The following is a 26,915-nucleotide window of genomic DNA, read 5'->3' as shown; positions in this document are numbered from 1 at the left end:
ATGTTTTCCCCGGGAGTTGAATTTCAACCTTTTAGCACATTATTACACACCTTTAGAAACACATTGGTGAAGAAATTTCCTGGTAACGATTTACTTTGCAGATTTTCTTATGTTCCCCTTACTATAAGAAATTCTATGAATATAGAATAAAAACAATTAAGAATTAATATAGCAGATCTATAACGCAGCACGAAGAAACGCGCTGTGTGCTTAGGTGAGATTAGGCAAACTGTTTTAAGTTTGGAAGCAGTGAACAGCACTGAGTTGTAAAAGTAAGATGTGTTTCGTGATCTCGATAGCCACCTGCTGGTAGGAGCAGCTACTGTCGTCCATGTGTCACATCTCTACACATGTACGCCAGCTTTGATGCAAAGCCCATCGCTGATTGGACCGTGGGATGTGTCACATTAAATTACGCAAACATGTCAAACAATACACAAATACAGGTTACAAATTTGATAAATGTACATGTTGATAAAGATAACAATCTACGAGCTTTTAGATTATTCGTTTTGATTTATTTTCGAACCCAAAGGGCATGGTTTCTATTTACTGTTCAGTGCTCATATCCGGTGCAGAGCCCGCCTACTGTATCCGGTCATTTGCCAAAACACATTTGTAATCGCAAACATACCGTTTCCGTATCCGCTCTAGACCGGATGTGCAACTAGCAAAGTGGATAGATTTTTTTCTTTTTAGAATAACGTCGGGAAAAAGATACCATGTCTACAAGCTCACGACGCGTCGGCCCGCAACGCCTTGTGAGCTTGTAGCTCTGCTATTTTGGGTTGCAACACTGCGCATGCGCCACACCGACAGTGACAGCAGCCAATCGCGGTTCGCCTCGAGAGCCCTTTCGACGTGTCCGGGTCACGTGACAGTGTTGTGTACATCCGCGTTGAGTTTCCTAGGTTGAGTTTATATTCCTTGGCTGAGCTGCTGTCACCGTGATGTGAAGGTAAAGCTGTCACCATTATGATCATTCTACATGACGATTAATCAAATAATTGCGATCAGCGATTTAACTGTGTTTTTTGTCGTTGACAATATTTCTGTTTGGCTTTTAGCCTTTGAAGTTTCACATGGCAGATATGACACATACTGTAACCTAAATATACAAAGAAATGACTTGACATATTTTGCAACTTTATACTTAAACAGTGGTCTTCAACGTTTTCATGCCAAGGACCCCTTAGTTGAGAGAGAGATGAAGCAGGGACCCCCACAACCTGTTCATAGATTCCATATAGTTTCATCGTTTGACAGCACAATCATCAGTGTATTTTGGATTCATGTCAATGACAATGTGTGTTTTCAGATATTTCACCACTTTTTCCCCTCTACACCAAACCTCTTTGCCAAAAATAGCCGATCTACAAGCTCACAACGCCTCACAGCGCAAGGCGTTGTGAGCTAAAGTACTGTTCTATTCGTCTGTCTTTCAATGTTATATGAGATAAAGTGTGGTTCCTGTGGAAATAAGCCTCGGCTTTCTAGGATCTCCTTTTAGTTGACCTTGTACCAGTGATTTGTACTGTCATGAAACTGTACTTTTTTCTATTGCAAACTTCTAATAAATTCTTCAATCAATCAATCAATAAAGCTTGTAGATCTGCTATTTTTGGCTACAGTTCTCAGAATATGGACACTAAGGTTCAGGTTGTTAATATGAAAAAGGATTGGAAGATTTGGAGGACCCCCTGTAGTAACTCTAAGGACCCCCTAGGGGTCCCGGACCCCCTGTTGAAGACCTCTACTTTAAAATAAAGAACGTGGATATTGGAAATAGCAGATCTACAAGCTCGCAACGAGTCGCGACCCCCATAAGAGAAGATGTTTTACAGCTGTATAGCAGGGATTCTCAACCATTTTAATTGCAATGACCCCCAGCTTGATATGCATTAGGCTACGGACCCCCATTTAATGGCATTTCTATCTCTGAGACCCCCATCTATATTGTAAATTAAAGTTATAATTTAACCCTGAGACCTAAAGGCTCATTTGACTATCATTTAGCCGGGGACCCCCTGGAACTCCCTCAAGGACCCCACTTTGAGAACCAATGTGTCAACAGCTTTATAATGTAAATGCATACAAATAGTAATCTAAGATAAACGTAGTTAGACCGATCACATATTATATTCAGTAAAATAATAAAATTAAGATAAAATAGAAATTCTATCTAAATTACTTGCATGGTATTGTGGCATTGGTTCAACCTCCCGTTGGTCCGACCACCTAAACTTAACCTTCACCCTAACCTCAGTAAAACTATGCCTAAACCTAACCCTAACCCCAACCTCAGTATAACTGTGCCTAAACAGACCAACGGGAGGTCGAACCAATACTCAGTGCCTGTATGGTCATTGAGGGTAGGCAAGTGCTATGGGCCAAGGTGGAGTCTTCAGACCACGGCGGAAGCTAGGGAGTGAGCTTTTCATTTATTTTTATACATTTCTTTTACATTTTAGATTTATCCCACGATTTTGTAACCCATTTTTCACCCGGTGTCAATTATCTAATGAGCACTACACTCTCTCTGCCAACCTGGGGAGAGGAATATGAATATGAATATTGGGTCTAATTCTTCAACTTGTTCCCTATAGGTCTTGCATGAGGTTGCAGTTCTTCCACAATCACAATGGCAAGTCCAGATGATCTGAAATTCCAAGGTAGGCTTTCCACACATACTCCCTGATAGGCCTAGAATTATTGAATACTTTAACCAGTGAAAAATAGCAGATATACAAGCTCACAGCGCGACACCGAGTGCCGCGCTGTGAGCTTGTAGATCTGCTATTTTTGAAAAAGTCGTGAAAATGTGTGCAAATCTTTGAATATTTTCAAAGTGAACATTTGTAACTCAAATTTAGCTTCTGGGGGGTCCCTGGAACTACATATTTTGAGATGGGGGTCCATGGCCAAATGCATATCATTTTGGGGGTCCTTCACATGAAAAGGTTTGAGAACCACTGACATAGTAGTCACTAGTCTCTCAAGAACAGACTAACTGAGCTCCAGTTGAAGTGAAAAGGACCTTTTCGTTGATGATGGCTGGCCAGATTGCTGACATAGAAACATAGGTTTTTTCCAAAAATCTTAGAAGGATTCAAAAGACACTTATAGAATCGGGTCAAAATTCAAATTTTCACGATTTTTCAAAAATAGCAGATCTACAAGCTCGCAGCGCGGCACTCGGTGCCGCGCTGTGAGCTTGTATTTCTGCTATTTTTCAATAGTTAAAGCAGTCAATAATCCTAGGCCTAAATGGGTTAAAGCATTCATGTTATTGTCATTCATGTCATTGTTGTCCAAAACCGTTAAAAACATGCCTAGTACCTACTAGGGGTGTAACGATATAGTAACTGAATCGAAAAATCTAATTTAATTTGCAATTATCTACTATATCGATAAGCAAAAGCATATATCCTACCGCTTTGTATCGTATCGCGTATCGTTTTACAATGCAGATAATCGGTATCGAATTGTTTTGCAGTGCAAATAATTGATTGTATGGAAACTAAGTATTTGTGCCTTGTATTTAGCAATTTTAAGAAGAAACATAAAAAAAGATGGGTTTAATTACTTTTCCATTCCATATAGCTACTCTTGGTCTATCGATAAATGTGTGTATTCTCTGTGTTCATGTCAAGTTTTGTCCATGTGTGTTGAAATATAATGTCCATGTATTTGCTGGAGAATCACAGTGTTTACTTATTTATATAAGTAAAAACTGATTTTAGATTTTCTCTTAAAAACATGCACTATTGACACGTTTCACACATATTTAATTTTTTTGCTAAATAGATAATGGAAAAAGCGTCACAGCGTGACGCGTTGTGAGAGTGAAAAAAAGACTGTATCGAGTACCTATATTATAAGTACCTTTTAGAGGGTTTAATGGATATGCAGCTCGGCAAATAAAAGGTGAATTGATCCCAGTGCATGACGGAGGACGATATCACAATGAATTAAATCTCCACGATACGATTATCGTGAGTGTTTTTTTATCACGATAAACGATAATATCGCGTATCGTCCCATCCCTAGTAATCAACTATCAATGAATGAATTAATCGATAATGTGCATCCCTAGTAAAATGTCATAATCGTGACGTGTGTGTGTGTGCGCGCGTGACTGTGCGTGACTGTGCGTGACTGTGCGTTAGGGGTCAACCGATATGGGATTTTCATGTTCGATTTCGATATCTTTTTTTTTGTGATCAAAGATACCGATAACCGATATTAAGAACCGATATGCATTTTAAGTAATTTTCTTTTTTAAAGAAATCCCCCAATTTTAAATGGTGGTTAACTGGTTGATTCATTTATATATTTTTCCCATCCTAAATGTTCTAGAGGCTCACATCTAGTCTCCGCATCACCCTAGAATAGGGGTGGGCAACTTTGATGATGGAGTATATATTTTCACACTCACTCCAGAGGGCCACAATGCATATACAGTTAAACATAGCAAAAATAGCCAATCTACAAGCTCAAAACGCGTCACAGTGCGACACATTTTGAGCTTGTAGATCTGCTATTTTTTTAATGAAAATGAAAATTTGCATTTTTCATGGATTGTGCTGTTTGTATATGTCTTCTAATTATTATTTTTTTCAACCTTTTTTTCCGATATTGATATTTTTCGATATTAATATATTGTATGAATATCGACTTTGATAATCGCCCGTTTGGATAATCGGTCTATCCCTACTGTGCGTGTAGACTTTGAGGAGGTGGCGGGCCTGCTGGCAGCAGTACCGGGAGCCTCCACGGTGCCTCTGGTGGCCTCCTCTCCTGCGGGAGCAGAGCCAGGAGGAGGCTCCTCTGGAGGAGACGTGAAGGTGGAGCTGTCCGAAGACGAGGAGGGACAGGAGGAGAGCTCCGAGGTCGGTCCACAGGAGCAGTGGTTTCTCAACCTTCTCAGGCCCCGCTACCCCCAAAATAATCATATTTGAACTGGGAACTCCCCACCCTGCACAAGCACTTGGAATTGTAGGAGTTGGCGTTACATTTAAGACCCTTTTTGACTGCAGCTTTAGCACCACAACACACCACACTGTGTTTGACCCTGTTTGGCCTAGCTCATACCTACTCTAGATTGGATACTTTTTAGTACCACGTTTTGTACCACTTTCACACCACTCTACCCAGGTCCTTGTAGTGGAAAACCTGGCACAAGTGGGCGGTGTGGTGTGGAGTGGTGTGGTGTTGGGCCTATGGAAAAGGGGCTTTAGTTCGACTCGATCTTTTCCATTGTGAAAATGGCCAATCCACATGCTCGTCGCGAGGCGTTGTGATCATGTATATTGGCTATTTTCACCATTTCTGACTCTAATATTTGTACCATTTGACAAATGTTTGACCCGAGGTACTATAAAGGTCTTTATGGCCTAAATGGGTAAGTTCCTACATTATAAATGTGCAGATACCCTGTATACACTCATACTGTATGTTGGTATGTTTACCGTTGGGTGAAAAAAACATTTAGCTAAACATCTGGGGACCCCCCAAAATAATTTGGGGACCCCTCCCACAGGTTGAGAACCATTGCACTGAGTCAGTGGTTCTCAACCTCTGGGGTCCCCGGATGATGAATGATGAAGTGCAACATTGTTTTCTCACTCAACAGTAAACAAACCAACGTAAAGCTTTAAGTGGATAGAGGGTATCTGTATCTGCACATTTCTAAAGTGACAATTTAAGGACTTTTTAATACCTCTAAAATGACAAATTAAACATTGGACAAATTGTCAAATATTAGAGGCTGAAATTGTGAAAAATAGCCGATAGCTACACTCGCTTTGCGAGGCGTTGTGAGCAGGTAGATCTGCTATTTTCACAATAGAACCGTGTTATACAAAATGTAGTGCCATAGTTATTTTACATTATCTCAGTATGTTTTTTTTTTACTTTAAAAAATGACTTTCTTTTTATTTCTATCGATCACTCATGCCATGGAGACTTGAATACAGGAAGATTCTTTTTTTTCACATTTTTGTGTAATTCATAGAAAATGCATCCTTTTTGGGGTGAACTATCTTGTTTACAGACAAACAGAAATAGAATGTATGTTCAGTGCCACGTTGGCATAGAATTCCTCTAACCAGCAGCGTTCAGGTAGACAGCGAGTGATTTCGCTGGTTTATGCTGTCATCAAACAAACTGTTTCCTGTGGTTCCAGCTTCTAGGAGGCCAACAGCCTACCAGCGGTTTCTGGACCTTTGAATACTACCAGTCATTCTTCAACGTAGACACTATGCAGGTACGTACCAGACACCATTGAAAGTAAATTTACCCCCATTGCTTCCGGATTTCGGAATCAATGGGGGTAAATTTATTGAAACCCAAATATTGTCTTAGGAATGCGACAAAAAACTAAAAATATTATTGAGCTCAAGTCCCCACGGTGATTATTTTTCATAATCGTCATAATCGTTTCCATGTTGAGAAATGTTCATACATATTTTTTTAAGTAAAAAATAGTGGAAATAGCAGATCTGCGACGCGTTGTGAGCTTGTAGATCGGCTATTTCCACTATCTATGTTCTTTTTTAAGTATAAAGTTGTCAGATATGTCAGTCATTTCTTTGTATATTTAGGTTATGTGTCATATCTGCCATGTGCAACCTCAAAGCCTAAAAGCCAAACAGAAATGTAATTGTCAACGACAAAAACACGATTAAATCGTTAATCGCAATTATTTGAGTGACAATTAATCGTCATGTAAAATTTCATAATTGTGACAGCCCTAGGTGTGAGTAATCAATAGGAAAAAAAAATATTTTAGGGGTGAACTACTCCTTTAATGGCCTTTTAAGCTATTTCATATTGTCCACTACAGTTTAGGTTCTCAATGTGGGGTCCTTGGGAGGGTCCCAGGGGGTCCCCAACAAAGGTTGTTCACAAAGCATTAAAAAATCATTTCATCCATTTACAGTATATGTTAGCTATTCAAACATAGTGGATCTACAAGCTCATAGCGTGTCACTTAGTGCTGCGCTGCAAGCTTGTTCATCTGCCATTTTTGAAGAAATTTGGAATAACAAAATGTTTTTAAACACACATCTTCTATTCAGAGCATACGTGGGCAACTGACGCACATATGGCCCCCACCTTGACTTAATGCAGCCCGCAGGTTAATATCGGAATAGTGATATATTATTGATTTCAGCTGTTACAATTCCAACCATGCAAACATGACCCGCTTTAGTGGCCACCAGCTTAATGACTAGTACTTTTTTTGTATGTCCAATTTGTTTTTTGTATTTGTTTTCAAGTAAACACAAGAACATATGAATGCATTTGAAATTAAATAAAACAATTACTTTTCAGGATTCCAATTAAAAAATGGCAGATCTACATGCTCAAAACACGTCGCAGTGCGACACATTTTGAGCTTGTAGAATGTCTGTTTCTGACATGTATGTGCATATGCATTGTGGCCCTCTGGAGTTGCCCTCCCCTGCTTCAGAGGGTCCCTGGCACTGGGATGGGACGATATGAACATTTCATATCACGATTATTGTGACCAAAGAAATCGCGATTTACGATATTATCGCGATAATCAAAATCCATTATCCTGGGGCGGAACATTTGCCAAAAAATTGCAGATCTACAAGCTCACAACGCGTCGCACCGCAACGCGTTGTGAGCCTGTAGATCGGCTATTTTTCGGCAAAGACATTTGATAGAGAGTGAAAAAAGGATGTATCAAGTACTTATATTAAGTACATTTTACCAATAGAGGGTTTAAGTGGTACCAGATATGCAGCTCGGCAAATAAAAGGTGAATTGATCCCAGTGCATGAAGGAGGACGATATCACGATGAATTAAATATCCACAATACGATTATTGTGAGTCTTTGTTATCACGATAAACGATAATATCGCATATCGTCCCATCCCTACCTGGCACAAAATATTTTCAGATGGGGGTCCCCGACCAAATGAATGAATCGGGGTCCGCTGCCGATACAGCATGTTTTTTATTCTAAACCAGTTGGTTTTCCCTTTTTTGACACGTTGTAGGTATTGGACAGAGTCAAAGGCTCTGTGATGCCATTACCTGGGAGGAACTTTATCAAACATTACCTCAGGAACAACCCAGATCTATATGGTAAGTTTGCTATATCAGTGGTTCTCAACCTGTGGGTCAGGACCCCCAGGGGGGTCCCCAAATTATTTTGGGGGGTCCCCAGATGATTAACTTAAAGTGCAACATTGTTTTCTCACTCAATAGTAAACAAACCAACATTCAGTTTAGTGTATAGAGGGTATCTGCACATTTCTAAAGTGACAATTTAAGGGCGTTTTTAATACCTCTACCTCTTGGCCAAATTGTCAAAATATTATAGAGGCAGACATTGTGAAAATAGCCGATCTACATGCTCACAACGCCTCGCGCTGCGAGGCGTTGTGAGCATGTAGATCTGTTATTTTCACAATAGAACTATGTTATACAAAATGTAATGCCTCAACTCTTATTGCACGTCAGTTAAACTATGATTATTTTGGGGATCCCCATTTAAAATACGATTATTTTGGGGGGTCCCCAGTTAAAATATGATTATTTCGTGGGGTCCCCAGTTAAAATATGATTATTTTGGGTATCCCCAGTTAAAATACGATTCTTTTGGGGATCCCCAGTTAAAATATGATTATTATCCCCAGTTAAAATGTGATTATTTTGGGGGTCGCGGCCTGAAAAGGTTGAGAACCACTGTGCTATATGATTGTGTGAAGTGTGAGAGACCTAGGTTTGTAGATTTGCTATTTCCGCTGTACGTATTCCCCAGACTAGGGGCACTGGGGGTCCATGTGGTTAATGGGATCAATCACTGCTACACAGTGTCCTCAGAGAGAGACCCTCACACTTGGCAGGAAAAGAAAGTAACAAACCCCCAGGAAGCCCACCCCCTTCCTTCCTTCCACACAGGGACATTGGGACAGGTGCAGCACATGCCAAGTGGGAGATATTCAAATGCAAAGCTAACAAAGGAACACACCGTGTCAATAGTGTTTGATGTATTTGGCGGCTGGTTCCCCAACCTGGGGGTCTGGGCCCCGCGTGTATCAAAACAGCATCCCGGTTCCGACAATGGTTATATTATAAACACAATCTGATCTAGTTATAACAACAATCATGACATAAGCTATTTATTATTATATAATCACTAATTCACTATGAAGTGTCTTTAATTAGTAAAAATAGTCAAATAACAAACAAGGACAAATTGTTCTGCCCACATCAAACCAAAATGCCTAAACTACTGTAAATGTAGGCCTAATATAACTATGATAATGGTTCTTAATTCCCAATTATTAAGTATAATACTTGACCTTATAAATATAGAATGTTTATGATTATTTCTTGTGTTATATGTTATGAAACATCGCGTGTAGGGCTATTATATTACCTATAACTTGAGCTCCCGGCACCTCCGCACGGTCCAGGCGAATACAACAGAGCGCTCCCTACCTCCGGTTCAGCCAATCACAAGCTTCCATTGTTGGAAACGGGGTGTTGTTTTGATACACGCCTTATTCAGGGCTGGTTTCTGCCGGGAGCCGATTCATACTCCACTTTTAGAGCAGAATTTATACTTTGTGTGTTTTGTTTTGTTTTTGTCTTTGGTCAAATTATGAATTTATTTATTAAGTAGCCGTGTAATAAGGGGGATAACGTCTGCCACTGCGGTCATTATGGAGTGATAAAATCCCTTCAGGTTGATATGGCACCTCCGCTATCGCATCGGTGCCATATCAGCCTGTCGGTATTTTATGTACAGTATGCGATAAGGTCTTGCCATAACGTCAGGTCATTATGGCTTATATGGACACGACGGGCTGATAATTCTCCGAGGCGGAGCCGAGGGGAATTATCAGCCTGAAGTGTCCATTTAAGCCATAATGACCAAGCAGCAAGACCTTATAGCACTTATTACCCGGCTAATACATAAAATTAATAATTTGACTCAAAACTAAAAACAAAACAAAGTATTTCCTTGTTTACAGACGACTGAAAGTGCGTCCCCCCGAGCGCAACACATTCGCCTTGGAAAACAAGGAAGTGCTGATCAAATAGAATCCAACTTCTGTTACTGCGTCGTCTATTTCTCGCCTCAAATGTTTTTAAAAACATTCTTCAGAGCAACGTTTGGTTGTAAATGACGCTGTGTGTTTGTTTACATGGCTGCCATGTTGGATACGGCACTAAATCCATGCAGTGCAGCCTGAACACAGCAGCTGCTCTGAGCCTTTGATGAGCAGGAGCGGTCATTATACGCCTATAATTCACCGCTGATTTCAGCGCTCGACCAATCAGAATCAAGCATCCAAACAAGCCGGGTAATAACACTCGATAATGACCGCAGTGGCAGACGTTATCCCTTACTTAGTAGGCTGTGTATCTGAACTGTACTATCATGTCTTTTCCTATGCAAACTGACAGTGGTTGAAGAAGTATCCAGAAAGATGTTTTACTTAAGTAAAAGTATCAATACTGCAATATAGAAATACTCTGTTACAAGTAAAAGTGCGCAATTCAAAATTTACTTGAGTAAAAGTACAAAAGTATTGGGATCAAAATATACTTTAAGTACCAAAAGTAAAAGTACAAAATGTTTGAAAATAGCAGATCTACAAGCTCACAACGCGTCGCGATGCGACACGTTGTGAGCTTCTAGATTGGCTATTTTCAAATAGCCACGGTATAAAATAGGGCTAAAGTGGATTAATGTATGTTTTATAATAAATTATTTATATCTGCAAGTTAACTAGTAACTAAAGTTTTCAAATAATTGTAGTAGAGTAAAAGTACAATATTTGCCTCTGAGATGTAGTGGAGTAGAAGTAAAAGTACTGAAAACTGGAAATACTCAAGTAAAGTGCAAATACCTCAAAACTGTACTTATGTACAGTACTTAAGCAAATGTACTTAAGCCCCATTTCCACTGGCCCAACTTCACACCAACTTCACACCACTCCACACCACTTGTGCCACAACAAGGACCTGGGTAGAGTGGTGTGAAAGTGGTACTAAACGTGGTACTAAAAAGTATCCAATCTAGAGTAGGTCTGAGCTAGGCCAAACAGGGCCAAACACTTCATAATGACTGATCACTCACTGACTTTTCATTTAGACCAGCAGGATATAGTTTTAATACATGATAATAGATTATATTGTTTTATAACCACTATCATAATCTATTATAGTGTATTATAGGTATCATAGTAATACATTAATACTTTATAGTGTATTATAATCACTAGTTATAATCCATTATATTGTATTATAATTTAGGATAGTTGTAATACAAATTTATATTGTATTATAATCACAGTTAAAAGGGTCGATTTGTTTCTTACCAATAGGTGTACTTTTGTGTGATGGAAAATGTAGATATTTTTATGTGGTGTGGTGTGGTGTGGTGTGGTGCTAAAGCTGCAGTCGAAAAGGGGCTTTAGTTACTTTAAACCAATGCAAACTGCCAATAAAACATCCAGTCAATGAACACTTTGTGTGTGTGTGTGTGTGTGTGTGTGTGTGTGTGTGTGTGTGTGTGTGTGTGTGTGTGTGTGTGTGTGTGTGTGTGTGTGTGTGTGTGTGTGTGCGCGCGCGCGCGCGCGCGTGCATAGGGCCGTTCTGGATCTGTGTGACGCTGGTGTTCTCGGTGGCCATCAGCGGGAACCTGTCCACCTTTCTGAGCAAGATGGGAGACCCCTCATACCACTACAGACCCCAGTTCCACAGAGGTAAGACCCCTCATACCACTACAGACCCCAGTTCCACAGAGGTAAGACCCCTCATACCACTACAGACCCCAGTTCCACAGAGGTAAGTAGGGCTGTCACGATTATGACATTTTACATGACGATTAATTGTCACTCAAATAATTGCGATTAAGGGAGCACGGTGGCGCAGTCAGTGGTAGTTAGCGCTTTGCCTCACAGCTAGAAAGTCCTGGGTTCGATTCCCGCCGGGGGACGCTGTGGGTGTTGGGGGCGTGTTCCTCCCTCCGCGTCATCAGCGCCCACACCCTAGGGGGTTGGCGATAGGGCCTTTCTGTGTGGGGTTAGCATGTTTTCCCCGTGTCTCCTAGGGTTGATACCCTCACAAAAACATGCAGTAATCCTGGTCTCAATAATGCCTCCCCCCCCCCCCCCCCCCCAGGGGCGCCTGCTGGCCTGGTGGTCAAGGCGCATACCACATACTAGGCTATGATGCATGCTGGCGTCGCCGGTTCGATTCCCGATCCGGGCGACCTTTGCCACATGTCATTCCCCGTCTCTCTCCTCATTTCCTGTCAGTCTACTGTCTTATCGAATAAAGGCATAAAAAGCCCAAAAACAAATCTTAAAAAAAATAAATAATAATGCCTCCCCCTGGCCAGCCGGGGTGCTTGATGGAGGGGAAAAGAACTGGTTGGAATAACGTGTTCCTTCCATGTGCTATATCCATCCCGGGAAAATCCCCCCTGTCAGGTGAAAAGAAACAACTTGGACTACTCATGCATTGAAGGAAGCATGAGGTCAGTCCGTTGTCTCCCCAGGCGCGCCAGAGGGAGAGCAGAGCCCAGGATTACATAGGCACTGGGTGAAAATGGGTTGCAAAATCGTGGGATAAAAATTATAAAAATAAATAAATAATACAATTATTGCGATTAACAATTTAATTGGGTTTTTTGTCGTTGACAATTACATTTCTGTTTGGCTTGTAAGCTTTGAAGTTTCACATGGCAAATATGACAAATAACCCAAATAGAAAGAAACTCACAACGCCTCGCAGTGCAAGGCGTTGTGAGCTTGTAGATCGGCTATTGTTGGCCAAAGTTCTCAGAATAAGGGTTAGAGTTTTATTCTTTGATATAAAAAAAAGAATAAAAAGGTTTCTATCACACAAAGATTTGGGGGACCCCCTGTAGTAACTCTGAGGACCCCCTAGGGGTCCCGGACCCCCTGTCGAAGACCCCTGGACTAACATGAAATGACAACTTGCAGTGGGAATGAAGGGTGGTTTTGGTGTGGTGTGTGTTGCAGTGTCCATAGCCGCGGTGGTGATCCTCATGTACGCCTGGCTGGTTCCGCTGGCCGTGTGGGGGTTCCTCACCTGGAGGCAGGAAGCGGAGAGGCAGATCGGAGGATACTCCTTCCTGGAGACGGCCTGCGTCTACGGCTACTCGCTGTTCATCTACATCCCTACGTCTGTGAGTAGTTTAACCCCCTGTTCATCTACATCCCTACGTCTGTGAGTAGTTTAACCCCCTGTTCATCTACATCCCTACGTCTGTGAGTAGTTTAACCCCCTGTTCATCTACATCCCTACGTCTGTGAGTAGTTTAACCCCCTCTTCATCTACATCCCTACGTCTGTGAGTAGTTTAACTCTGTGTTCATCTACATCCCTATGTCTGTGAGTAGTTTAACTCTGTGTTCATCTACATCCCTACGTCTGTGAGTAGTTTAACTCCCTGTTCATCTACATCCCTACGTCTGTGAGTAGTTTAACCCCCTGTTCATCTACATCCCTACGTCTGTGAGTAGTTTAACTCCGTGTTCATCTACATCCCTATGTCTGTGAGTAGTTTAACTCTGTGTTCATCTACATCCCTACGTCTGTGAGTAGTTTAACTCTGTGTTTATCTACATCCCTACGTCTGTGAGTAGTTTAACTCTGTGTTCATCTACATCCCTACGTCTGTGAGTAGTTTAACTCTGTGTTCATCTACATCCCTATGTCTGTGAGTAGTTTAACTCTGTGTTCATCTACATCCCTACGTCTGTGAGTAGTTTAACTCTGTGTTCATCTACATCCCTACGTCTGTGAGTAGTTTAACCCCCTGTTCATCTACATCCCTACGTCTGTGAGTAGTTTATCCCCCTGTTCATCTACATCCCTACGTCTGTGAGTAGTTTAACCCCCTGTTCATCTACATCCCTACGTCTGTGAGTAGTTTAACCCCCTGTTCATCTACATCCCTACGTCTGTGAGTAGTTTAACCCCCTGTTCATCTACATCCCTACGTCTGTGAGTAGTTTAACCCCCTGTTCATCTACATCCCTACGTCTGTGAGTAGTTTAACTCCGTGTTCATCTACATCCCTATGTCTGTGAGTAGTTTAACTCTGTGTTCATCTACATCCCTACGTCTGTGAGTAGTTTAACTCCGTGTTCATCTACATCCCTACGTCTGTGAGTAGTTTAACTCCGTGTTCATCTACATCCCTACGTCTGTGAGTAGTTTAACCCCCTGTTCATCTACATCCCTACGTATGTGAGTAGTTTAACCCCCTGTTCATCTACATCCCTACGTCTGTGAGTAGTTTAACCCCCTGTTCATCTACATCCCTACGTCTGTGAGTAGTTTAACCCCCTGTTCATCTACATCCCTACGTCTGTGAGTAGTTTAACTCCGTGTTCATCTACATCCCTACGTCTGTGAGTAGTTTAACCCCCTGTTCATCTACATCCCTACGTCTGTGAGTAGTTTAATCCCCCTGTTCATCTACATCCCTACGTCTGTGAGTAGTTTAACTCCGTGTTCATCTACATCCCTACGTCTGTGAGTAGTTTAACTCCGTGTTCATCTACATCCCTACGTCTGTGAGTAGTTTAACTCCCTGTTCATCTACATCCCTACGTCTGTGAGTAGTTTAACTCCGTGTTCATCTACATCCCTATGTCTGTGAGTAGTTTAACCCCCTGTTCATCTACATCCCTACGTCTGTGAGTAGTTTAACTCCGTGTTTATATACATCCCTATGACCGTGAAGTGACAAATTAAGAAAGAAAGAAAGAAAGAAAGAAAGTAAAGAAAAAAAGACCATTGCTGCATCAATTAACCATACTAAAATCAACTAGACTATAGTAACAAACTATGCTATAAAAACTGGCCAGACGTTTGCCAAATTGTCAAATAATTTAAGAAAAAGGCATTTTGAAAATAGCCTCTGAGCTGGTAGATCTGCTATATGCATCTGTGGAACCGAGTCGAACTAAATGTAATGGTAACATGTAATTAGGTCGAACACCCTTTGGATCAACCACCAAAACCTAACCTTAACCCTAACCTCAGTAAAACTATGCCTAACCCTAACCCTTACCTCAGTAAAACTATGCCTAACCCTAACCCTTACCTCAGTAAAACTATGCCTAACCCTAACCCTTACCTCAGTAAAACTAACGCTGGTAAGTAGCTAGCCTGCCGACGGTGTTCGGACCAACGGGAGTTCGAACCATGGGGGAGACCCCGATTTAGTCGACTTACCAGCAAGTGAACATGCCTCGGTTACAATGGAGGTAAACGAGGCTGAAGAGTAGCAGACATTTGTTAGGAATATCACCAGACTCCAGTACGCTAAATGGTGACATCGCGTCCGCTTTCCACGCTTACAACGGGAGTCGACTTAAGTGTCAGAACTCTCTCTAGGGGTCTGGCCCGGTCATTTTCTGATTTCTCATATCTACTCCCTGTGGGCCGATGTCCAGACCAGGGGTTCCCAAACTTTTTTGTCTCAGGGCACCCTATGAATATTTGTTTAATCCGAAGCACCCCTACATTATAATTTTCACTCCCAGCACCTTATATTTATAACATATCGCCGTTGTTGGGAACCTTGTTGTTGGGAAACCTTGTATGTCCAAAACCATTCGTTTTGTATTTATCATCTACAAAATGTACTAAACTAGTGAAAACAGCAGATCTACAACGCCTCGCATCGCAAGGCGTTGTGTGCTTGTAGATCTGCTGTTTTCACTAGTTTTGTGCGACAATCATGTATTATGAAGCAGGGCTTTAAGCCCTTTGCAGTTGCACACAGGACAGTTGCGTTTTTTTTCGTTTGCGGCATGAATAAAACGCATTGGATTTGGTGTGCAAGGCTGTGCGGAATCGGCGCTGCGGATCCAAAAAGGAGTCATAAAAGGAGTGATGAGTTTTTTACCGCATGCGACAAGACGCACGAATCGAACTGGGTTCGATCGAGAAAAAAACGCACGGCGGCAGCCACTCGTCGCATGGCTAGTTCGGAGCCGGTGTGCATGAGGTCATAGAGAATCATTGTTTTAATTTCAAAAAATTATATTGTCCGTTTTATCCATGCGGTTAAACGCGCCTGTGTGCAAAGGGCTTTACTTTACCAAAAGAGGTACACATTTGAAACATGTACATACGAGGATTCTGCCCGACAGAGACTATATTTTAGTGATTATGTTGCGTAGGAAAACGTTGAGATAATAGCCATTTTGGTTAGAACTGACTGAAAATAACATTGTACTTCAAGTTTAAAATGATACTAAATATTTTTTTCAAGTTACCAAATATTATCAAATTATCTCACTGCACCCCTGGACTGCCGTCACGGCACCCCAGGGTGCCCCGTCACCCACTTTGAAAACCCCTGGTCCAGACCATGTTATCAGTCTGCCTAATGCCACGCGAAATAGGATTATTTTGGGGGGTCACGGCCTGAAGAGTTTGGGAACCACTGGCTGGTTGAGCCTGGATGAGGAAAAGAAAAGATGCCGTGAGAAGGGCCCTTTTCACCAAGCACGATATCTATAACTTTAACTATAATAATTATGGATGAACGACATTGACATTATTGGACGATAGCTGATTAATTGCAACGTCAAATAACGGGTCTTCAGTGCAGCTGCTGACATAATGACCACAGAGGTGATAGAGCCTGCAGTACCACTTGCCAGCCAGTAGGTGTCCTATCAGACCACAGGATCTAAATGTCAGTAGACCTAACCCCACAATTATGAAAGTTACAGTATTGTATTAATACAGTGCACCCTACAGATTGGACAAAACAGGATTTTATTCACAAAAAAGTTGCCTACTGTAGCTTTAAAGGACAACTTTGCCTTGTTTTGTTTTTTGTTTTTTTTACAAGGGTTCATATTTTACATTGTAATTAGAGAAAAGAAAAGCTGAGTGTTAAAATGTTTTCACTCACTGCTTTTTATCATTTTATGCCTACACGTGGCTAAATATGTCTTTTTTTTTTAGACACAATAAGCCAGCAATTCATGTATTACTTTTTACAGTAACACTACAAGTCCCATCAGCCCATGTAAGATTGTGGTGCATCTTGGGAATGGGCTTATTGTGTCCACTCACTGAAAACATAATAGTTAAAATCTCTAAAACGATAGAAAGCAGTAAATGAAAATATTTTAACACTCATCTTTTCTTTTCTATAAAAAAACAAAGTTGTCCTTAAAATAAAAGTAGCAATACGACAAGTGTACAGTGGCTTCAGTTCAGAAAAAGCTAAGGTATGGCAACATGATTAAGGCGCGCGTGCAAGACACCAGTCATGTTGCCATACCTTAGGAACAGGCATGATACATTTATTTTAAGAAGTACGTTTAATTTTTTCCCCCCGTTACTATGGTTTCTTGGGCAGGGATATGGCAGCCAGGAACGGTTGTTCAAGTGCATTGCACCTGTGCAGCTGACCTGCAGAACCTGGGAATATACCATTTTGTATTTTGTATATAGGCTATATATGGGGAGAATAAAAGTGTGGAGAATAAAATTATAATACCTTGTTAAAGTGACAATTTTGTAATATTTTGCATTTGTTGTTATTTTACTGTAATTCAACAACATAATAACCAGCACAGACAGACAAAGAGACATTCATGGATTTATATTTAAAAGTAACTTTTATGTTCCCCCCTGGACCCAGGGTATGGCAGCTGCATACCCCTGCCATACCCAATTGACACCCCTGCAAGTGTATTAATACTTAACACTGTTACTCTAACTTAAGTCAAAGTATACCAGTATTATAAGGATCAACTTGGTTACCAACTCCATCATTTAGCTGGGGATCACCTAGCCTCGGAAACCCAGGCTTATTTTGGCGACCAGAAGAAAAATAAAGCCTGGGCAAGCCCCCTATAACTGTGCTGGTTCGACATTTTAATTTTATATAAAATAAATGTAGCCGTTCAGATATCTTATTGCGACCGTCAGGGAGCAGTTTACTATGAAAACCTCCACCGGCCGTCCGTCCGTCCGTCCGTCCGTCCGTCCGTCCGTCCGTCACACGTCACACGTGACCATCAACAAACGTCACACCTTTGTTGATGTTTAAATCGAAGAGTCTTGGTCAAATACTTCTGTTGGTTTCTGCACTGATCATTTATACAATTCAGCTGTGTTTGCTCGTGTCATCATGATGAGGTCATAAATCAGCCATGCCCAAATATAGATTTTACGGGTTTACATGCTTACTCAGTTATTCGTTATGTGAAAGTCCTATGACGTCTATGATATCTGACATCATCATACATACATTCCCTTTTATGCCCATAAATGGAGATCCCCTCTGTAGAACCAGCCACTGACATCACTGTAATGTCAGGGGAACCAAATCCCTTTTATGCCCATATATGGAGATCCCTGTGATGCCAGGGGAACCAAATCCCTTTTATGCCCATATATGGAGATATGGAGATCCCCGTGTTGCCAGGGTAACCAAATCCATTTTATGCCCATATATGGAGATCCCTGTGATGCCAGGGGAACCAAATCCCTTTTACGCCCATATATGGAGATCCCTTATGTCATCAATATTAAGCCCATATCTGTGAATATCTTTGGGTACCAGATGTCTCATATATGGTTAAATGGTCCGATATACATCACTGGCCAGAAGACCAAGAAATGGTGCAACCTCGCCCTTTGCTTTTCTCCCTTAGGCATCTTACTGGTAGGTAGTTTAATGAGGAATGCAGTATGGTGGTAGGTAGGTAGTTATGGCCTTTGATGTAAGATTTTCACTTTCTAGGATAACTATATTTGCTATTCCCAGATGATGCCCTTTTAGTTACTCATGCCCATATATGGAGATCCCCAGGCTTTACTAATTAACATAAGTTTTATGCCCATATATGGAGATCATTGTCCCAATGTCATCAGATATATGGGCATAAATGGACACAGGCAAACTAGATGGGCTGTATGGATATCCAGATGTGTGATGTAAGTGTTTTATTCCAAATGTGGCACCCCACAGACATATTTCGAGAAACATGCCCATATATGGAGATTTCTGATGTCATCAATCCCAGGCCCTGTAAAAAACATGGTTGCTATGGTAAACAGTTGGTTGCTAGGGTAAGAAAACATGGTTGCTATGGTAAACAATTGGTTGCTAGGGTAAACAGTTGGTTGCTAGGGTAAAAAAAACATGGTTGCTGTGGTAAAAAGTTGGTTGCTAGGGTAAACAGTTGGTTGCTAAGGTAAAAAACATGGTTGCTATGGTAAACAGTTGGTTAGTAGGGTAAACCTTCAATGATTTTGACATCTTGTTACTAATCTGTCGGTAGATAATGCCGGTCTTATATAAGGGTCATTTGTGTACGGTGTGATGTCATACTGATGTCAGCAGTGTGACAGGAGATAAGCGACCAACGGTCGCTTATCTCCCGATTAGGGAGTCTTACTGGTTTTACATCAGTATTGTTCATGTGAACTGGTTTGTTTAGGCTTATCCATTATAATTGACCCTTTGTCAGCCTTCTAATTAGGGATGGTCCGATCAGGTTTTTTGGAACCGAGCACCGATCACAAAAGTTTGATCACCTGATACCGATCAATCACCGATCCGATCAAGTTATTATTTATATATTATTTATATTTTCTAAATGTTAATGTTTTAACTTTAATTAATTAATTCACTCATGAATTCATTTATATATTTGCCTTATAGTTATTTACCAGCATTAAGGCCCATTCCCACTGGGCCAGATAACAGATATCTGGAGATATTTCTCCAGATATGTTTCCATGCAAAGTGGATGGTAGATACAGATAAAAAATATATTTGCCACAGATAAAAGTATCTGTGGCAAATATCTGTGGTAGACTTTTCTTTTATCTGTATCTACCATCCACTTTGCATGGAAAAATATCTGGAGAAATATCTCCAGATATCTGTTATCTGGCCCAGTGGGAATGGGCCTTAACTATGTATTTATTATCATAGCAGTAACTAATTATTCCTTCAGCACTGTGGAAATCAATACCCCAAAATGGCCTCAAGTGGGCATACTGAACGGCTGGTTGATCGGATGCACCGATCGGATTGGATCGGTGAATTTACCTTTTGATCTAAACCACCGATTATCGCCGATCACGCTTTGATCGGCCCGATCCGATCCATTGCCGATTGATCGGTAACATCTCTACTTCTAATTGGTCCCTGACTGGCCAACCAGAAAAATCATTCTCTTTTGCTACCGGGGGAGGAGTTATGCAGTGGGACAAAGTCCACATTCTTCCATTAATATTAATGGCAAGAGTGTAGTTTTAAATTGATATTTATTTATATTAAATGTTTTGCTTTGTCATGATAAATAGTAACATTTTGGAACAAAATGGAGTGAATACACAGTGAATATTTGTTGAAATGATTAAAAAAAATCGCTATGTAGATTACTAGTCTTGCATAGAAGTCTCCTGCTAGATACGGCATTGTACGGTGATGCGCGGTACGGCCTCGATGTGGTACGGCGCGGCGCAGTACGGCGCGGCGCAGTACGGCGCTGCGCGGTCATAGCGATTTCGATAAGTATAATGAATAAGCTTCAACAAACTAGTTCACATGAACGATATCGATGTAACTAAGATATTCGATTGGGTACATATATTTTAAATGGGCAGAATTACAATTAAAATACATTTTATGTTGAGGTCGAGCCTATAGTTCCACAACTTCCTGGTCAGTGCGAGTCACCCAAGATGCTCTCTCTCTCTCTGCCCTTCGCCTGTTTCAGAGGATTAAACTAATACGTTTTGCAATGTAACTACTGTACTTTTTTGTTCCTTTTTTATTAATATCACGGCTGCGCGCGTCTGACGCCGCCGGTGTGGGTTAGTCCATTGAAAATAATGGGTCCGTATTTTTTTACACGGCGCTTCCATGCCGCCTTCGCGCCGCCTCCGTGTCCAGTGTGTGTTCCCCTTTAGTTAGACTAGGGGTTCCCAAACTTTTTGGTCTCAGAGCCACCCCATAAAACTTTGTACTTCAAGTTTAAAATGATACTAAATATTTGTTCAAGTGTCCAAATACATTCCAAATATTATCAAATGATCTCGCGGCACCCCTGGACTGCCGTCACGGCACCCCAGGGTGCCCCGTCACCCACTTTGAAAACCCCTGGACTAGAGACCACCTGGAACCCCCTCAAAGGGCAGCTGTTTGAAACGCACCGTTCTGTTGCCGTCACGATAAGCTGGTCTGTCTTCCAAACCAGGTGCTGTGGATCATCCCGCTGGAGTGGCTGCGTTGGATCCTGATCGCCGTCGCCATGGTGATCTCTGGCTCGGTGCTGGCGCTGACGTTCTGGCCGGCGGTGCGTAACGACACCAAGGTGACGGCCGTCTCCACCCTGGTGACCATCCTGCTGCTGCACTCGCTGCTGGCCGTCGGTTGCAAGGTCAGTGCCTAGGGCTGTGTCCATCAGTATTCATTTTGTCAACTAAAGCCCCTATCATAGTAGGCACCGCAGTGATAAGCTATCCACCGCGGTGTTGTCTTTTTAAAGGAGTAGTGCACCCCCAAAATGACTTTTGTTTTCTATTGATTACTCATGCCATGGAGAGAGAGAGTTCAATAATATTTGTTTGGTTTTTGTCACATTCCTAAGACAAAAATTTGATTCGAGTAAATTTACCCCCATTGATTCCGGATGGGGACCTGTTATGAAACGGGTCCCCATCCGGAACGAATGGGGTTAAGTTTATTGTTATCACATTTTTGTCTTAGGAATGCGACAAAAAACAAAAAATATTATTGAACTCTAGTCTCCATGGCGTGACTAATCAATAGAAGAAAAGTCATTTTGGGGGTGAACTACTCCTTTAAGTCATAAAACTACAACATTATGTCATTACTTGCGGTGAAGAGCTATCCACTGCGAACCCCGACACATCTCTCTGTTTTTACTTTTAGACAGATAGACCCATCACCCCGTTCACTGATTGGTTCATCTAGACCATGTCAGTCACAGTGATAGGACTTCACCGTGACTGACTATGATGGCCTACACTTATTTTCTCACTTTAGGTGGATAGCTTTACACCCAAAATGTGCGGTGAATAGATCTTCACCCTGGACTCTGATAGAGGCTTAAGACTAAAAGACTTCAAGATTTTGATATTTTGTTGATGAGACTAGACTAGACTAAAACGATTAGAGAAGACTAAGGTCTTATGCCTTATGCCTTAACTTCTTTACCTTTGTTTCACTATTTTGAAAAACATTTTTAAATACTTCGAATGCTGATCTACATCTGCACGTTGTGAACTTGCAGATCAGCTATTTGAAATATTTAAAAAACAAAAACAAAATAGTAAAAAAAAGGCAAAGAAGTTAAGGCATAAGACCTGGATCATAATAGAGCCCTAGGACTTAATCTAAGGTGCCGGCTACACGGAGCTGGATATTTCTGAAGCTAGACATTTGCTAGACATTTTGTGCTGTTGGGGCTTGCAGCCACACGAAGATGGATATTTTGGCCGCAAAGCTGGATATAAGTGGAGACATTGAAAAATATCCGATTCACTGGATCCGTGTAGACATGGAACCCGGATATCTCTGAAGACTTTACTGTGTGTGTGCTTGTCCCCCTAGTGGAGGTCTGGGGACTCCGATTATTTTAGACCCAGATATCTTTGTCGTGTGGACCTAGATATTGTTCTATGTGGATATCTGAAAAACCGGGATATATGAAATATCCAGCTCCGTCTGGCCGAGGCCTAGGTCTAGACTAATGGCTGTAAAAATGAACACTAGTATGCAACTGTGCAATGGAATTAAAGCCAAATACATCTTGTATCTTTACAATTGAGAATGGCACTTATCTGTTCTTTTCAAATTTTGTTGGTTTTGCAGAGTAGCAGACAGTGTCAGATGTGATTGATACAGTTACTATATTATATATAAGACAATGACTTGTTCAGAGTTATGTGGTTATATTTAGCCTAAAAACGATGACTAAAAGACTTAGACTAAAATGTTTTGATATTTAGTCAACTAAGACTAGACTAGACTAAAACAATTTCAGAAGACTAAGACTAAATGGTGTGTTATTCAAAAGATTAAGACTAAATCTACATTTGCTGGAAAAAAAATAACACTAGGGATGGAACCAGGGCAGGAATTTCATGAAGGCCATGGCTGCCGTTGTCCCTCAGTTTGGCCTTGTGCCCCTCAAAACAACCTCAAAACAATGGCAAGACCTGAGGCCACAGTGGCCTTAATGCCCCAGCTGACTGTAACACTTTCTACTCTGTCTCGTTCTTGCCATGTAGACCAGGGGTTCCCAAACTCTTATGTCTCAGGGCACCCCATAAATATGTTTTGAATCCAAGGCACCCCTACATTATAATTTTCACTCCCAGCACCTTATATTTAGAGCATATCGTCGTTGTCGGGTGGAAACCTTGAATGTCCAAAACCGTTTGTTTTGGATTTATCATCTATAAAATGTACTAAACTAGTGAAAACAGCAGATCTACAAGCACACAATGTTGCGAGGAAAACGTTGAGATAATAGCCATTTTGGTTAGAACTCACTGAAAATAACTTTGTACTTTAGTAGTTTAAAATGATGCTAAATTATTTTTTCAAGTGTCCAAACAAATTCCAAATATTATCAACGGGGCACCCCAGGGTGCCCCGTCACCCACTTTGAAAACCCCCGCTGTAGGGTTCCCAGTAAGGGTGTCGGCAATTATCGATATGAATCGGTCATCGGTTTTAACATTAATGATGTGACTGCATCGATTCGGGTTTACGTCGTTCGGTCAAAATAGTGCCTGCGTCGGGTCGATGGTTCGGTCACTAAGTTATTAATCGGTTTAATGGATTTTAGCATTACATAACAAACTGCTGTGGAACTCTGAACTCTTACTCAGTGCTTATTTCAAAACACTCGCAGTACAACGAAAAGAAAGAAAAAAAAGAGAAAAAGCTGCCTGCTCTGTCTACAAGCCCACAGCGTGTTGCATTGCGACGGGTTGTAAACTTGTAGATCTGCGTGTAAAATGACGCTTGCAACTTTGCATAGCAGATCTACAAGCTCACAACACGATGCGGCACATTGTGAGCTTGTAGATCGGCTATATCCACTCTCAATGTTATTTTTTTAAGTATAAAGTTGTCAAACATGTTAGTCATTTCTTTGTATATTTATGTTATGTGTCATATAAGGTCAAGTTTAAGTATGGTTAAATATCTGAAAACACAAATTGACATGAATCCAAAATAAACTGATGACTGTGCTGTCAAACAATGAAACTATATGGAATCTATGAAAAGGTCGTGGGGGTCCCTGCTTCATCTCTCTCTCAACTCTGGGGTCCTTGGCCTGAAAACGTTGAAGACCCCTGCGTTCGACTCATTGAAAACACACGTCTCTCTTCTTGGTGACTGATATTGTCCTTGTTTTTCCTCTCTCCTCACAGATGTACTTCTTCCAGACGGCGGTGCACACCACCTCCACTCCCACCCCCACCCCCACGCTGCAGCCCACCACCCAGGTCCACTAACCCACTCCCACTCTGCAGCCCACCCAGGGGAGTCGCACCAAATCCTGGGCCCTGGGTACAAGGATTCACTGCAGGCCCCCCATGAATGTCCTTCATAGGGGGAGGGGGTTTAACCCATTTAGACTGGGGACGCATTATTACGTGTTATTTTGTGCTTTAACTATTGAAAAAAATAGCAGATATACAAGCTCACTGCGAGCTTGTAGATCTGCTATTTTTTTGTGAAAAATCGTGAAATGTGTGAAAGTCTTTGAATATTTCAAAAACATTTATTGACATTTTTGGTATTTATTGGTATTTTTTAAAGACGTATGTTTCCCATCTCAAAATATTTAGTTCCTGGGACCCCCCAGAAGCAAAATTTGAGTTACAAATGTTCGCTTTGCACACATTTTCATGAGTTTTCAAAAATAGCAGATCTTCGAGCTCACTGCGAGCTTGTAGATCTGCTATTTTTTGTGAAAAATCTTGAAAATGTGTGCAAGTCTTTGAATATTTCAAAACATATATATATATATATATTTATTATTTATTGATATTTTTGGTATTTTTGAAATACCTATGTTTCCCATCTCAAAATATTTAGTTCCAGGGACCCCCCCCCCCCCCCCCCCCCAGAAGCAAAATTTGAGTTACAAATGTTTGCTTAAAAAATACATATATTCAAAGATTTGCACACATTTTCATATGTTTCTAAAAAATGCAGTTCTACAAGCTTACAGCACGGCACCGAGAGTGAGCTTGTATATCTGCTATTTTTCAATAGTTTCAACAATTAAGCCCCCCCCCCCCATTGTGACAACCCTTAGACCAGTGATACTCAAACTCCGGCCCGCGGGCCACTTCCGGCCCGCGGCACAATTTTGACTGGCCCACCAGCTTAAGTTGCGCATCCAACAAGCTTTAAACTGAGCAGATTGGACCTTGCGTTCCAGAGATAATGGCCAAAACATATTTAAAACGGCCATAGAAATCGCCGATTTTCGCCGTTTTTTTTTCTCTCTCTTTTTTTTTACCAGTGGCTCTGCCTCTGCCCAACTTATTAGCATGCCCAAAATGTTATAGTAGGCCTAATGCAAATGAAGAGACGTACTGTAGCTCTACTTAACAACTGCATCATTAGCCATTTGGTAGCTAAACAGTCTGGGTAATCTATTTTAAGTAGATTGTTTGATTTGATTTGATTTTCCTTAACTATCAATTTTCACAAGTTTATTTTCTGTAAAAAGCCATTTGTGTTGAATGTGGCAAAGTCATAAATAGCATTGTGAAGCAATTGAAAGAGAGATGTGCTCAGCTATCTTTAATGTTATCCAGCTCGATAACAGGCAGACAGATATCAACCCAGACAAATAGCAGACAAACGTACATTAATTTGTTTTGGTGTTTTTGTGGAATATGCTAATTTCACAGAATTATTAAAAAGAGAGAAAATGTAGCAAATTACTTTGATTACAAATGTTGGTTGACAGAATATAAATGGAATTCCAAGCCATAAAATAATGCACATTGAAATTGTCTTGAGTTATGTGGAAATAAAGCAAAAAGTTATCAAGTAATGTAATTTTATCAACTGGCCCGCGGGGGATAGCTTCACTGTTTCTACATATCATCTTTTCGACACCCAACTCTAACCTTTATCCTAACCTTAACCTCCGTGGGGTGAGTCGCTAATCCTCCGGTCGAAATGATGGTCGTTCAAAAGAGCGAGATTTTACCGGCCCGCGGCCCCTTGTAATTTTTGTAATGTGGCCCACCGGTTCAGAAGTTTGAGTATCCCTGCCTTAGACCACCACCAGGTCCACTAACCCAGCGCTTCTCAACGTCCACTAATGCCCCTGCTTCTCACCGGCCCGTCTACCCAACGTCTACCCAACGTCTACCCAACGACCAGCCGTCCAAGTTGCACCCTTTTAGGGACTTTGTCCACACAAAAAGATTTGATTTTTTTTTTTTGCTGGCAGCGTCTGCCATTTAATTGGTTGATTGATTTTGTTTGTTTCCATTGTGATCCATGTAAACATTCAAAATGTTTCTTTTTTTCTTTTTTTTCTTTTTGATCGAGACTAGGGATGGGACGATATGAAAATTTCTTATCACAATTATTGTCACAAAAGAAATCGTCACTCACGATATTATCGCGATAATCAAAATCCATTATCCTGGGGCGGAACATTTGCCAAAAAATTGCAGATCTACAAGCTCACGACGCGACGCGTTGTGACGCGTTGTGAGCTTGTAGATCGGCATTTTTTTGCCAAAGACTTTTGATAGACTGGGAAAAAAATCTATAATTACCAATCATAGAGGGTTTAAGTGGTACCGGATATGCAGCT

General features: G+C 41.1%; 1 protein-coding gene across 1 annotated transcript; it reads left to right on the top strand.

Annotated features, from left to right (window-relative positions):
* Positions 1-893: 893 nt before the first annotated feature.
* yipf2 (Yip1 domain family, member 2) lies at positions 894-25,144 on the top strand. Its single transcript, XM_080725056.1, has 9 exons — positions 894-958; positions 2,607-2,672; positions 4,729-4,892; positions 6,188-6,268; positions 8,035-8,122; positions 11,644-11,760; positions 13,045-13,211; positions 21,282-21,464; positions 24,496-25,144. The coding sequence occupies exons 2-9, from the start codon at positions 2,642-2,644 to the stop codon at positions 24,577-24,579; spliced, it is 915 nt and encodes a 304-aa protein (XP_080581182.1). The 5' UTR covers positions 894-958; positions 2,607-2,641; the 3' UTR covers positions 24,580-25,144.
* The last annotated feature ends 1,771 nt before the right edge of the window (positions 25,145-26,915 follow it).

The sequence above is a fragment of the Nannobrachium achirus genome (genome assembly GCF_963921795.1).
Source record: "Nannobrachium achirus genome assembly, chromosome: 4".
Taxonomy (NCBI): Eukaryota; Metazoa; Chordata; class Actinopteri; order Myctophiformes; family Myctophidae; genus Nannobrachium; species Nannobrachium achirus.
This window is presented reverse-complemented; position numbering and strand designations above follow the sequence as displayed.